Here is a 13,492-nt window from a genome sequence, read left to right as displayed (position 1 = left end):
GATTGAGAGCAGCCCTGCCGAGAGGGACTTGGGGGTGCTGGTGGATGAAAAGCTGGACATGACCTGTTACAATGTGCGCTGGCATCCCAGCAGGCCAACCGTAGCCTGGGCTGCATCGGGACAATCTGGTGAGGCCTCACCCGGAGCACTGCATCCAGCTCTGGAGCCCTCAGCACAAGAAGGACATGGACCTGTTGGAGCGGGTCCAGAGAAGGGCTGCAAAAATGATCCGAGGGCTGGAGCACCTTTCCTATGAGGACAGGCTGAGAGCGTTGTCTTCTTCAGCCTGGAGAAGAGAAGGCTGCGGGGAGACCTGATTGTGGCCTTTCAGTACTTAGAGGGGGGCCTATAGGAAAGCTGGGGAAAACCCTTTTAGTAGGGCCAGCTGTGACAGGACAAGGGGTAATGGTTTTAAACTAAACCAGGGTAGGTTTAGACTGGATATAAGGAAGAAATTCTTTACAATGAGGGTGTTGAAACACTGGAACAGGTTGTCCGGAGAGGCAGTGTCTGCCCTGTTCCTGGAAACATTCAAGACCAGGTTGGACGGGGCTCTGAGCAGCCTGATCTAGTTAGCGGTGTCCCTGCTCAGTGCTGGGGGGTTGGACTAGATGACCTCTAGGGGTCCCTTCCAACCCAAAACATTCTATGATTCTATGGTATGTTATGGCATGACATGATTATGATATGACAGCCTTCTGATCAAGAGGTCAGTTGAGAATCTAATGCCTACTGTTATTGAGAAGATTTTTGTGAGGCAGTTGTGGAAAGGAGTATAATTGGTTTAGAGGACTGAAAACTTGTTTCAGGCTTTGTGGACTGCTGTGGAAGACATGGGCTATTTAGTTGACGTAATCAGTGATTCTCACCAAAACAGGGGTCTGTTCTTTTTTTAAATGACATTATCTAATCATTTCCTCCTGAAACAGGATTTTTTTTTTTTTTTCCCCTGTAGCAGCTGGGTTTAATGGGAGCATTTTTATGAATTTTTTGACTGAACACTGTGTTCAGGTGATCTGGGAAACAAACAGTTTGATCTACAATATGGCCTCTAAGCATGAAAATATTGTTGGATTAGATCATGCTGAAAGGTACTGAAAATTAGCCACTGTCTCTTATGCTTTTTGGAGATTTCTGTGGGTAAACGTCAGGATTAATTTAAATCAGTCTGACATCATGTTGCTCATAAGCTCATATTGCTGATATATCACTGCGTGATCATAATCTCACAGTGGATTTGGTGACAAACAGTAATTTTTTTAGCTTATGTTAGATACTTTTTGATAAGCAGGGTGATATCAGGATTAATATATTAATTTTAAAACTTCTCTTCATGTACAAAAGTTCAGTATTTACCCTTCTAACTTCTCATTTACGTATTGCCATAATTCTTATCTCTCTAGTACATAGTTTTGGAGTTTTGTTCTGGATTTCTGTAGCTTCAAAATGTTTTAGTTGCCTGGACATAATTTTTGTTTGATTACAGTAGGCTTCAACTAATTTTAAGAGCAGAATGTTATGAACTCATAGCTCTTTTAAACTGTGTAGGCCCCATGTACAAGGTGGTTGACCACTGATGGAAGATTACTCTTTAAATTAATGTTACTGCACAGTATTACGGTTTGAATTATGAAGTCACTTCTCAAACTACCTTTGAAAGATGAAAAGTTTCAATAAGATCAGTATAAACAAGAAAAATGTGAGTGTGGATTGTGAAGACTTAGGTTGTTTTAGCAGTGCACAGCATATATAGTCTCAAATATATATTTTTACTTATTCTTCTTGTTGTTCTAAAATCTTTTTCTGCCAAAGACTTTCATATAATTTCTCTTTATTATTTGTTTTGTATTTGCTTACTGTTTTGTATATTTTTTTTTTATTAACATAGTGAAAATTCACTTTTTTTACACTGTTCATATATTATTTATGTTTTTAGTACTTTGCTGCAAATTACTTTTATTTTTAGTATGAACAGACAGACTGTAAAGAAGATGGAGAACCTGGAAGCATTCAAGCACAATTAAAAAGGGAAGAAACAGATATTTGTGATGACTTCAGTGATGATGATATTCTGGAAACTTCCGTGAAAAAATGTGGCAGAAGGAAGCATTGCAATGCAAACAATTTAATGGTAACAAAGGGACAGCTTTCCTTAATGCAGTGTGGATTCTCTAAGTTGTTGCAGGGAGAAATTGAAACTGCCAAAGACGACTATAATAATTATAACTCTCATCATTCAAATTCTGATGATCAGACTATAAGAACAAAAGTGAATAACAAGCATAGTGATTTTCAGAAATGTCAAAGCCATGTGCATGTTTTGGAGCATCGGAAAGCTGCTCAGGCACCAGATGGAACTGATAAACAAGATATGCCTTATACAGATTGGCTCGTTTTATCAAGCTTTGAGGAGGATGGGGACAGAGAAAGTGAGGATCAATGCATTTCAAAGCAAAGTGATGTAGTCATTGAAACTGAATGGAGTTCTGAAGAGAATGATGATGTTGTCTTTCCTACCCAAGTTCCAGAATACCAGCAACCAGTGCTTACTAAAAAAGCTGAAATTTACAAGTCAGCACCTGAAAATTGTGAAGAGTTAGCAAAAGGAAAGGATGGGTTGGTATTTAATGGAGACAGTAGGCAACTTGGATTCCATAGTACCGAGTTGAATTTCAGCAAAGTCATGTCTTTTAAAGACATCAAGAACAGCACAAGAGATTTGAAAGGGACAAGTGACATAAGTGATGAATCTGATGACATTGAAATTTCCCATAATTCTGAATCAAGAAAGTTAAGAACTTTAAGCTTTCCAAAACGGAAAGAAAGACATATCCATAACAATGGACTAAGTAGCTTCTCCAAATCCCTGCTACAATTGAAGAAGCGCAGTAGAAAAGAAAAGGGAAGTGATTCTCAGAATATAGATGAATTTTCATCGTCTGAAGATAACTTACCAGTTGAGAAAATTGATGCCAGAAAGCAAAGTTATAAGTGTAAAAGACAGAGAGTCAGAGTTCAGTTTGGATCTAAAATGCTTCATCCTATTCAAGATACTTCTGTTGCACAAATGAAGTCTACCAATTATGCTTTGCATCGAACTTCTGCAAATAAAACTGAATTTGAACATCAAGAACAAAAAGTGGAATCAATGGACAGATATCTAGGTAACCAGTCATTTAATCTCTTTAATTTTATTTCAGCTAAAATTGAAATGTGTTTAATTTATCATTCTTGGCACGTTTTAAGTTCTTCCTGCTATACATGTTTTTGTTACAAGGTGGTAGTAAATGATCTGCTAAATTATTTAGCAATGTCTTTTTGTATCTGTTTTTACCTAATTAACCTTACTTCTCTGTCTTCTGAGGTGATGGGTTCCTTTGTAATGCTCTGAACAGTTACTGTCTGTTGAAAAATGCTAGATTTATTAAAAATTCACAAATCTAAATATTTGAACTGTAAAACCTTAAGTCTTGACAGGGATGTGAAGGGTTTTTTTCATATACATAAGTTTTTATTCCTGTGATTTGGGAGTTTGAAATACCCTGTAGAAGTTTCAATTCTGTTAGAGACTTTAAACATTAATATTGTAGCCACTAAATCACAGATGCTTTGAAACTTCTCCTTAGTCCATCTGAAAAAAACCTCACAAAAGGAAGCAGTATTAAACTGTCTGGATAAATCTGAGTAAGTCTGATGATTATTGTTCATTTCATAGAGCTGAGAAAGTTGGTGCTGAGTGAAATCGTAACAAATTTTACAAATTTCATGTAAAAATTTTTTTTAATTACAATATCCTTCTGTGTACCTTCACAGTTTTGGAATAAATCTCTGATTATATCTTTCTCCTAATATATCAGATGGTGTTCAAGAAGTGGCATATATTCATTCAAATCAGAACGTGGTTGGATCCAGCAAGGCTGAGAATCACTTGAGCCGGTGGGCAGTGCGGGACGTATTTGAGTTGAAGCAGTTTTCCCAGCTCCCTGCTAATGTAACAGTCTGTAGTGCCAAGGTAAAGAGAAGTGTTTGGGAAATGTTGTTTTTACTGTTTTTATCCTCATTTTTTTCATCTTAAAACGCTCTGACAAACTTGTTTTTCTGTTAATGGCTACCATGAATGATCAAAGGCACTGAGTATGGGAGGAGGCTCAAATGGGAGTCTAATAAATTACTGTTGTGTTTTGGGTTGACTTTTTTTTGTTTTGTTTTTGTTTTTTTTACATTGGCCAGTTCTGAACGCATTGGGAACTAAGCAGCAGAACACCCTCGGTGGGATTTTTCTAAGAGAAATAGTAAGATTAAAGTTTGGGTGTTTGAAATCAAATTCTGTGCCATGTTTTTCTCATTTGAGGCTTGAAAAAAATTCAGTTTGTCCTGGATCCTGTTAACAAAAATCTGTTTGCCACAGTACATGCTGGAATTTCTGTGGTGTAGAAAGTCGAACGTAAATTGGTTTGCAGAGGTTTTTTTTGAGGGGTGGGCACATGCAGTTGTTATAATTGGTTAAAGTAATGGTCATTGTTGTCTACACTTAATGTCTGAAATGTAAACCTAGAGTTTACTGGGAGTGCTCATTTGCAGCAACAGGTATGTTTTATGCTTTTGTTTATCATGCATCTTGTTTAATTACATTTGGAATACATACAAATCTGGAATGAATTCAGGTACAGTTCCAGGTTTTCTTATTACATAGTGGTTTTAATCTGCCCTGATTATCTGGACACTTTGTTGTTTGCCTTGTAATAAACATTTGCTGTTACCTAGGCTGATTCTTAAGATACACCATGAGCATAGAATAAGTAATTGGTGAATGTGCAACTTAGCCTTTACAAACATATTAGCAATCACTATAGAAATTGTAGCAGAAGACTATGTCGTTTTGGGGTGTTGAACATCTGCAGTGGCTAAAAGATTCTTCCAATGTAGTTGATGTACTGAAGATCAAATCAGGCCAACCAGTAAAAGTGAGGCCTTTTCAATTCTAACACATTTGCATTAGAATGTCCCTTATTAACAGAAAAGTTGGTCAAAAATACTCAATAATACTGTAGAAAGGTCCTTATTTAATGGCAATGGCTGACAACACTAATAAAACTAAATAGAAATAATAAAAAAAAAAACCTTTAAAGAGAGTACTTTGAATAAATGTTGATCCACCTATTTTCAAAACTAGGTTGTGGGAGTCATTTGTATTCATGTAACTTCCACCTCATCCTTTAGAGTTGTGTGGCTGCTACTATTACAAAGTAACCTCTCTTGATTAACTGGTCAATTTTTCTAAGGTATCTATGTTTCAATCAGAAGCAACAATAGTATCAATGCTCTTGGAGACTTACATAGGAAGAAAGGCCTCAACAATTATGGAGAGGCTGCCTCTTCCTTTGCTTCCTGTTCTTTCTTTGACATAGAGGTCCTAATGTAGAAATAATCCATAGATGGCTGCCTATGAAATGTTGAGCTTTGAATTTTTTGTGCTTGGCTTAAAAAAAGAGCTGCCAGAGCTTCATGGACAACTTTGAAATGTGATCTACTTACAATGTTACTGCTACTATTTTCCTTTCTTCACTATTTCATTTTTATTTTAAGAAGAATTCTGTGAGAAACATGATCATTACTATTCTTCTGGCCATCAGTTTTTGCTGGTCATTTTTCACTTATTTGCCGTCAGTTTAAGCTAACACACTCACTGTCAGAGCAACTAATTGCATTATAAAGATTTCAAATGAAGTTTAATAAAAAAGTTTGTCAAAAGATTAAAGTAGCATTATGTATAATATTAACAATACAGCTGAACCATTTAAATTTCTACCATTATGTTTGGTAAATAAAATTATAGTATTAAACACGGGAGTATTAATTGTAACCTGATAGTTATTGAAAGAAAAACAAAACCTTTGTTAACTGAAATTTCTCACTGATACTCCTTTCTAGCATCATTGTTCTAACTGTGTCTCGCAAATTGTGTAGCTGTTCCTGTTCGCTCTGGGTATCAATGATGACAGCCTTAATTAGAAACTTTTTTTAACGGTGTATTTATAGTGAAGCTTTATTTGATAGCATCCTGAGGACTCCTGAATAATGCCTTGATAATATTTATATCCCTTTTAAAGCACATTTAATCCATTTGTCATATTTCTAAGTAGGAGTGGTCAAAAAAGGATCTCTTCCTTTCATTTCACAGGTAAGTCTCTTTGGGACAAAAGTAAAATAACATTTGTGCCAAAGTAAAAGTTCCCTTTTGCCAACTCTGTCTTCCTGCTTTGCAGTTGTGTTCTCCAATCATGAACTTTTGCATCCTAGGTTAAGTTCTTTAGTTCCAGTAGCTAATTTATGGAAATTAAGTGAATATGAATAACAGCAAAAATGTATCACTGGAAAGCAATATAAATCTTCTTCCTGGTTTTCTACCTGCAGTAGATAAAAGTATAAATTTAGGTTTATTAGTCCTTTCTTTATTGCTGAAGCGTGGAGACTAATGTAGTCACTTGGGTTGCAGAAACTGCTTAAAACTGGAGCAGACTGCAAAACCCAAGAGGACTCTTCCTTCAAAGTGAGAGAGGTTGCATGGGAAGAAGATTCTTGAGAGCCAAGGTAGAAGGGATGGGGGGCAGGGAGTTTTGGTCCTCAAAGGAGAATTTTGAAGGTATGTAGAACATCTTATTTAAGAACATAAGTTACTAATGAATAAGTAAACTTGGATTTAAGTTGGTTATAAAAAGTGTGAGATTTGAACTTTGAGATAAGAAAAGATGTTTGTCTTGGTGATAGTCTCTTTCTTTAATTTGTCTTCAGAAGGTCTATATTAGGTCTGGACTGTTGGCACTAATGTAATCCACAGTCAGATATCTCTTAACCTTTCAAACTGTAGGTTTCAGTCAAGCATATTTTTTTTTAATCCAGTAATAAGTAGTCAGTATGTCCTTAACATTACCTGTGCTAGTATTCATATACCCCAGCTGCCTTTTCTCTGAAGTAATCGAACATATTATTTTAACCTGCTATTGTTCTGTACCATTAAAGGCTTAAGGGAACAAAATCTTTGTTCTTCTATGAGAAATAAGTCTTGCTACTATTTCTTCTGTCTTGCTTGCTTTGTGCTCCAGGTTCCATAACATGGAACCAGTCCTGGTACATGGCTTCAAGACAGCTGCAGAGCCTTTGACTCTTCTTTCTCCTAGGGTGGTAGGGAATGCAGTCATGCTCTCTATATTTGTTTGTTTTAAAAGGAATTGTATAAATTTACTAGTTTAGCTAGAATATTCATGTTTACAGTCCCAAATGCTTGTTCAGTATGTTTTTCCATAAATTCTGTATGGCTATCGAAAATACAGTTAGGTAACAAGAACCAGAATATGAAGCCTGCTGTCAAGAAATAAAAGTAGAACAATATGAGAGCTCTCCCACAACTTACCAGCCATGAAAGGTGAGATCAATTCTAGAAGCAGTAAAAGTAACAGTATAAAGTATGCATTAATTATACAAGCAAGAGAAGAAACATATTTTAGTTGACTATCATTAGTCAAAATAGGTCCTGTCCAGCAAAGAAAGATAACTATTTGAACATAGTTTATATATAGTAGAAGCAAACAAATGTGAAAGGTTTTATTGCATGATCCTGAAGAAACTAAAATAAATTGTGGTTTTGGGGAATATATTCCCTTTATCATAAAAGTCCAAGGGATTACATAAAAATGGATAATATAAAAATTTTCTGTAGCTGTAGGTGAGTTGGAGTAGCATTTTCAATGATGAGATACTGTTGTCTTGTTATAGAGGGAGCTTTCATTAATAGTCATCTACAGCAGTGGGTATCTGCTTATACTTTATTTTGCAAGTATAATCAGGGAGATACTTAAAAGAATAGCAATTTTTTTTTTTTAGATAGAGATGGTATTTATATACTTGGTACTCTACATTTAAGGGATATCTAGAATTACAGTAAAAATATTTTCATGTACTAGCAACAGTTTCTGAATTGTACATATTATCTTGTGGCTGAAGATTGCCCATATACTGACCAATGACCACAGTTGGCAGTGTCAGATCAATGTAGATTTTGAGAAGAGAGGACAGAAGAACAGTGTGATAATGGTTGCTCAAACAGTTGATGTTTCTGATAGTGTTGCTTATGTGGAAGGTACTAAAGCATCAGTAACTTGAGGTGTTTAAGAGCCAGTAATCAAAACAAAGCCAGGGATTTTTGTTCCATGCAGAGGTGTGGCAGACAGCTGTTCCTGATGAAATTTTTGAGATACAGATTGTACATTTCAACTTCCTCTGTAGTTCTAAAAATTTATTATACATCACAGAACCTAAGTGTCACAGAAAGTATTTAAGTGTCGTCTTTTGTTCTGGCCATTTGTGATCTTTCACAGCAAGTTGAAAGTGTTAAGGTAGAAATTATGGTCAGTTCTGTGATACCATGATGCAAGGAGAATCACACCAGGCTTCAATATTCTAAACATCTGAGGGTAGAAAATGCACGTCGCTTACTGTGGCAGATATCCATTAAAAATTACTGAGAGCTGGTCTTTGTTGCTTCCTTATGCACATGACTACTAAATACGCTTTATCTGCTATTTCACAGAAGATTATTAGTAACAAGAGTTTTCTGGTCTTCTGTGTAGAAGTTTGAGTGAAGTAGATTGTATTAGAAATTAACCTGTTGGAATAAAGAACTTGTTTTTCCTGCATTTTTTTGTATGTTGTTTGTAGGCTCATTTAATGACATTGAGTCATCTTTGTTTTGCATTTTAGTTTGAAGTCTCCTGTTTGCACATGTGTGCAAATAGACCTGGTTAAAATTTCTTTGTTTTTTCATGAAAAAAGTGGAAGATTGTTTCTGTTGCTCTATCAGTATCCGTTAAGAAGATAGTTCTGCATTTTGTTTTTCATCTATCTTGTGTAACTACAGAAAGAAAGATACTGAAAAGAAAGGCTTCTAAGAGAAAACGTGAAATGAACCTGTAGATTGGACGTGGTGGACTTACAAAGCCAGACTATGTAATTTTCAGAGCAGACCTTACAGGTATTTCAGCCATTCAGAAAAAATGTCTTGAGTCATTCATGTGATGTTTTGCTCAAAATCATGCTGGCATTATTGATTTTGGGGGAAAATGAAAATGTTAACATTTTCTCTAAGACCTTAGATATCTACTAAGTATCTTTAGAGGTTTTGGGTTTCTTTGATGCTTTTCTTCTGGTGGGTTCCAGGTTCCGAAGCAACCTGGTTAATTTTCAGTGGAGGAGCTTGTTGGTTTTTGGGTAACTTGCATTGTTATTTTTGAAGCTTTTTCTTAGCTACTATAAGAAATAGAAGCCTCCCAGAAGCAAGATTAAGAATCTTCTTTTAATGTTTCTAGTCTATTCTGAAGTAAATGACTGCATTCCTTAATTTCCTAATTAATTTCTGTGTTAATTGGCAAAAACAGCCTATGTGAAATGTTTTACATAAGTACAGAAGTCTGGAATGGGCTTTATGGAGTTCCTGTAAAGCTGAATTTGTGTAGTATTTCTTCAATAGGAATCTTGGTGGGGGTGTTAGAGCATGGAGAAGACTTTGGAGAAGGCTTGGAGGCTTCACAAAAAAGACAAAAAGCAGGAATTTTTTTTCAGGAATGAACGTAATAAATTTGAAAAACTGATGATGCCCAACATTAGCACTAATTTGCGCTTTTTAATATGTGGAAAAGTATTAGTCACAAGAACTTGTACTGTACCTGTTGAATATGTGGAGTCTCTTTTTTTTTTTTAGTCAACTGCATGTTTTCAACTTAAGTTTACTTAAAGTTTTACTAAAAAGAAATGTACAAAGACAGCCATTCAATTGAGGATTAATCACTATGGCAACAGAAATGTGGTGACTGAAAAGGGGGAGGATGTATTCTCCCCTCAGCTTCCTGCCAGCTGTCATATTCAACCTCTGTGGCATGAATTCAGGCCAAAATATGGACTGTGACCAGCTCTTAAGAAACTATATCTGTATTCTTATAAATTGGTACAAGAATTGCACTATAAAAGAAGACTTAATCCTCTGAATTGGATGACAGACATTTGGCACTCTTGCTGGTGTTTGACAGAGGAATAACGGGATGCTTTGTAGTAAAACCTGGATTAATGGTAAAACCCTCTTTATGTTATTGCAATGTGGTGTAAATGAGAGAACTAAGCATGCTGTCAGCCTAGGAGAAAACATGCCCTTTGTATCTCCAATGCAGATTTAAGTGTTGTTGAGAATACTGTAAATACAAAAGTTATGTTATTAAGAACTCCTCTTTATCGTATTTGTATTACATTGACATTTTGTAGATTATTTAAACAAAGATTTTCTATCAGTTATAGTAACTGATTGCAGTGTGTTTACACAGCTTTCAGATTCAACAAGTTGAGATAGTTGTTTACAAAGAATAGGCTTTTGGGAGATAACATTCCATTATCCTTGCTCTTATAGGATGGGGAATGCTATTGAGCTTTAAAATAATTGTTCCCAAATGATTGGCCTGTCATGCTGCTTTATTGAGTTTACAGTTTCAGCTTACAATGGAATTAACCATTTTGATATGGCTTTTCTAAATGCGTTGAGTTTGTATATGGCACTGTGAAGCACGCAGTTGCACACTCAAAGGTTGTGTGTGTATGGCTTTTGGTTTTGCTGCTGTTTGATGGAGGGGTGAGAGGGCACAAGAAGATAGGTGCAAGTCCACAGGTTTCTGCTGGAACAAGCAATTGCCTCAGCTTTGAATTCTGAGACAGGCTGATTATCTCCTTTCATTCTCAACAATAGCAATAACTATATTGATTTATGGTCAGATTTTTGATGCAAGAAAGTGATATGGCTTATAGGAGTTCTTTTTGTTAAAAGAGCCAACAAATTAAATAAAACTGCTCCCAAGGAGAAGTTCTTGCTCTGTTACCTGACAGGAGAAGAAATAGACTCAGAAGTAAATGCAGAATGAAGAGAACACAGTTCCTCTTCAGTTGACTTAGCAGTCAATTCTCCACTACCCATCAAAAGATTAGAGTTTATGGAATGTCCTTGGTCTTAATTTATACAAGCAGAAAAGCTAGGTACGACATCCAGGGGAAGATAACTACATATTACTCTGATAAAATTTCTTTACTTTTATCAGCAGGTATAGCTAAATACTGATCTTGGTGTTGGCAGAATATTTTTGAGGAGTAATTTGGACCCCAAATAAGTCTTAACATTTTTCATAGCTTGAAGAGTATTTCAGCTATTGTTCTCCTGTGATACAATCAAATTCAGAGCCTGATAGCTTTATTTAGTTCAGAAAGTTTGAGTATAAATATGATTGTCCTAGAGTATTCTAAAATTTTAAGGTAGGTTATCTCCATTTTCTAAGATAATTGAGGTACTGACCATTAGCTATACAATTACCTCTAATTCTCATTTTACAGTTCTGTTTTGTTAGAACAATGGAAAAATTCAGTGTGTGTGAGACTGTTTTTCAATTAAGAAAGTTAAATTCAGAGGGAAATCAATGCCCTTGACATCAGAAATCATTCTAAAATACAATAAAATTCAAGCTTATTCAACTGTGGGGTGTGTAAGTCACCATAACCCTCCAAAGTACCTAGTTTGTTCAGTAGTATATCCTCTGTAAGTAGAAAAGCAATTCTGGCTTGTTTAAGAGTCAGGTGAAAGTATAGAGACATTCTCATTATTTGATAACTTTTTTTTTTAGGAACTACATTAAGTTTTATGTGTACACTATTGTTTTGTCTTCCTTGGCATGCAGAATAATTTAGGAAGAAATACTTGCTTGACACATGTATGTGTAGAAGAGAGAAGGAAACAGGACCAAGAACGAACAGTCAGGTAGCAAACATTTCAAGTTATTTATATATGTCCCGACAAGTAGAGGAAATGTAGGTAAAATAAAAATGATGTCTAAGAATAGCATATATTCAAGAAAAGCATGTATCAGAGTCATAGTAATTCATACATATTATGGGAAAAGCTCCCAGAGTATAAACAAGGAAAACTGTAAGGGGAAAAATCAGCTGAAATAATTTTAGAATTGTAATTTGAGTAGATAAATTCACTGTAATGCAGTAACTATCACCTGATCTAAACAGTAACAGTCATCAAAACCCCTCTTCAACTCACAATACATCTGGGAAGTCATGTGTTCTCTCAGGTTTTGAGGGGAATGGGAAAATACAGAATAGAGTATGGCATAAGGGTTTGTTATTTGCTTGCAAGCTATGTCTTAAGAGGACAGTCATACTGAATTCACTGTGTTTCATGCTTTGATATGATATAGGTGACTGCAAGGCAGCTTAAGATTTGAGAAGGCCTTTCTTGTTTGGTTTAGAAATTAAAACAAACAATGAAACCGTGCAATGGAAAGTGTCCTGGATATCTGGCAGCAGTGGTTTTGTGCATACCTGAAGAGAAAAGCCTGTTACCACCATTTCAGCTGTGAGTGGGAAAGTCAGAGGGAGTTGTTGCTAACTAGAAGTCGGTATTTGGCAAGATACTTACAATAGTGATACTTCGGGTAGTCAGGGAGTAAAAGAAAGGAAGATGCTCAGACATAGTACTATGACATACAGCTGAGGAATAATTCTGCAAACATGTTTTCAACTTCAGATTCAGGCTTTTGAAGGAAGTTCATTATCTTCTAAGTCTGGTGATTTGAATTGCCACAAACATGAGACAGCTTAAAGAAACTTGTATCCCTGAATCTCTTTCTCTTTTTTTATATGCTCATCATACCCTGAATTTTAGGAAAGCAAGCTTCCAGCTCCTCAAGGAGATAGTCAGAAGGACTCCCTGGGAAACAGTCCTCGCGGACAGGGGAATGGAACAGAGCTGGCAGATCTTTAAGGATGTGACCCACAGAGCGCAAGAGGTCAAGATCCCCTGATGTAAGAAATCGGGCAAAGAAGGGAACAGATCAGCATGGCTGAGACACGAGATGCTGGTCAAACTAAGGAGGAAGAGGGAACTGCACAGGAAGTGGAAGCAGGGATAGGCATCCTGGGAAGAGTATAGGGATGCTGCTCGGTTGTGTAGGGATGGGGTCAGGAAGGCCAAGGTGCAGCTGGAGCTAAACTTGGCTAGGGATGCAAAGAATAGTAAGAAGGGTTTCTGCAGGTATATCAGCCGGAAAAGGATGGTTAAAGAAAGCGTACCCCCGCTGATGAGCGAGACCGGCAAGCTGGTAACAGCAGATGAGGAGAAGGCTGAGGTACTCAACAACATTTTTGCCTCAGTCTTCACTGTCAACCTCTGTCCTCAGCCCTCCTGAGTCGATGGATGGCATGAGGGGGACTGGGAAGGTAAAACCCCTCCTGCTGTAACAGAAGATCAGGTTTGTGACCACCTGAGGAACCTGAATGCACGTAAGTCCATGGGACCTGATGAGATGCATCCCAGAGTCCTGAGGGAATTGGCTGATGTAGTCGCCAAGCCCCTCTCCATGATATTTGAAAAGTCATGGCAGTCAGGTGAAGTCCCTGGTGA

General features: G+C 36.6%; 1 protein-coding gene across 6 annotated transcripts in view; it reads left to right on the top strand.

Moving 5' to 3' along the window:
* The window catches only part of ERCC6L2 (ERCC excision repair 6 like 2), a 59,040-nt gene that overhangs the window by 35,434 nt on the left and 10,114 nt on the right, over positions 1-13,492 (top strand). Inside the window, exons 16-20 of one of the 6 annotated variants that reach the window (XR_004841933.1) lie at positions 1,967-3,164; positions 3,858-4,012; positions 6,497-6,643; positions 7,332-9,028; positions 11,760-12,956. Coding sequence is in view for 2 of the 6 variants with exons in the window: in XM_035893833.1 (XP_035749726.1) it covers positions 1,967-3,164; positions 3,858-4,012; positions 4,231-4,236 (1,359 nt within the window). In the remaining 4 variants the exon portion in view is untranslated. Of the gene's footprint in view, positions 1-1,966; positions 3,165-3,857; positions 4,013-4,230; positions 4,932-6,496; positions 9,029-11,759; positions 12,957-13,492 lie in introns of those variants that run through there. The other 5 variants (XR_004841931.1, XR_004841930.1, XM_035893833.1 and 2 more) reach the window with 5 other exon arrangements.

Source organism: Egretta garzetta, unplaced genomic scaffold (genome assembly GCF_000687185.1).
Source record: "Egretta garzetta isolate BGI_Z169 unplaced genomic scaffold, ASM68718v1 scaffold310, whole genome shotgun sequence".
In the NCBI taxonomy this organism is placed as follows: domain Eukaryota; kingdom Metazoa; phylum Chordata; class Aves; order Pelecaniformes; family Ardeidae; genus Egretta; species Egretta garzetta.
The sequence above is the reverse complement of the archived record's forward strand: the minus strand, read 5'-3'. Positions and strand labels throughout refer to the sequence as shown.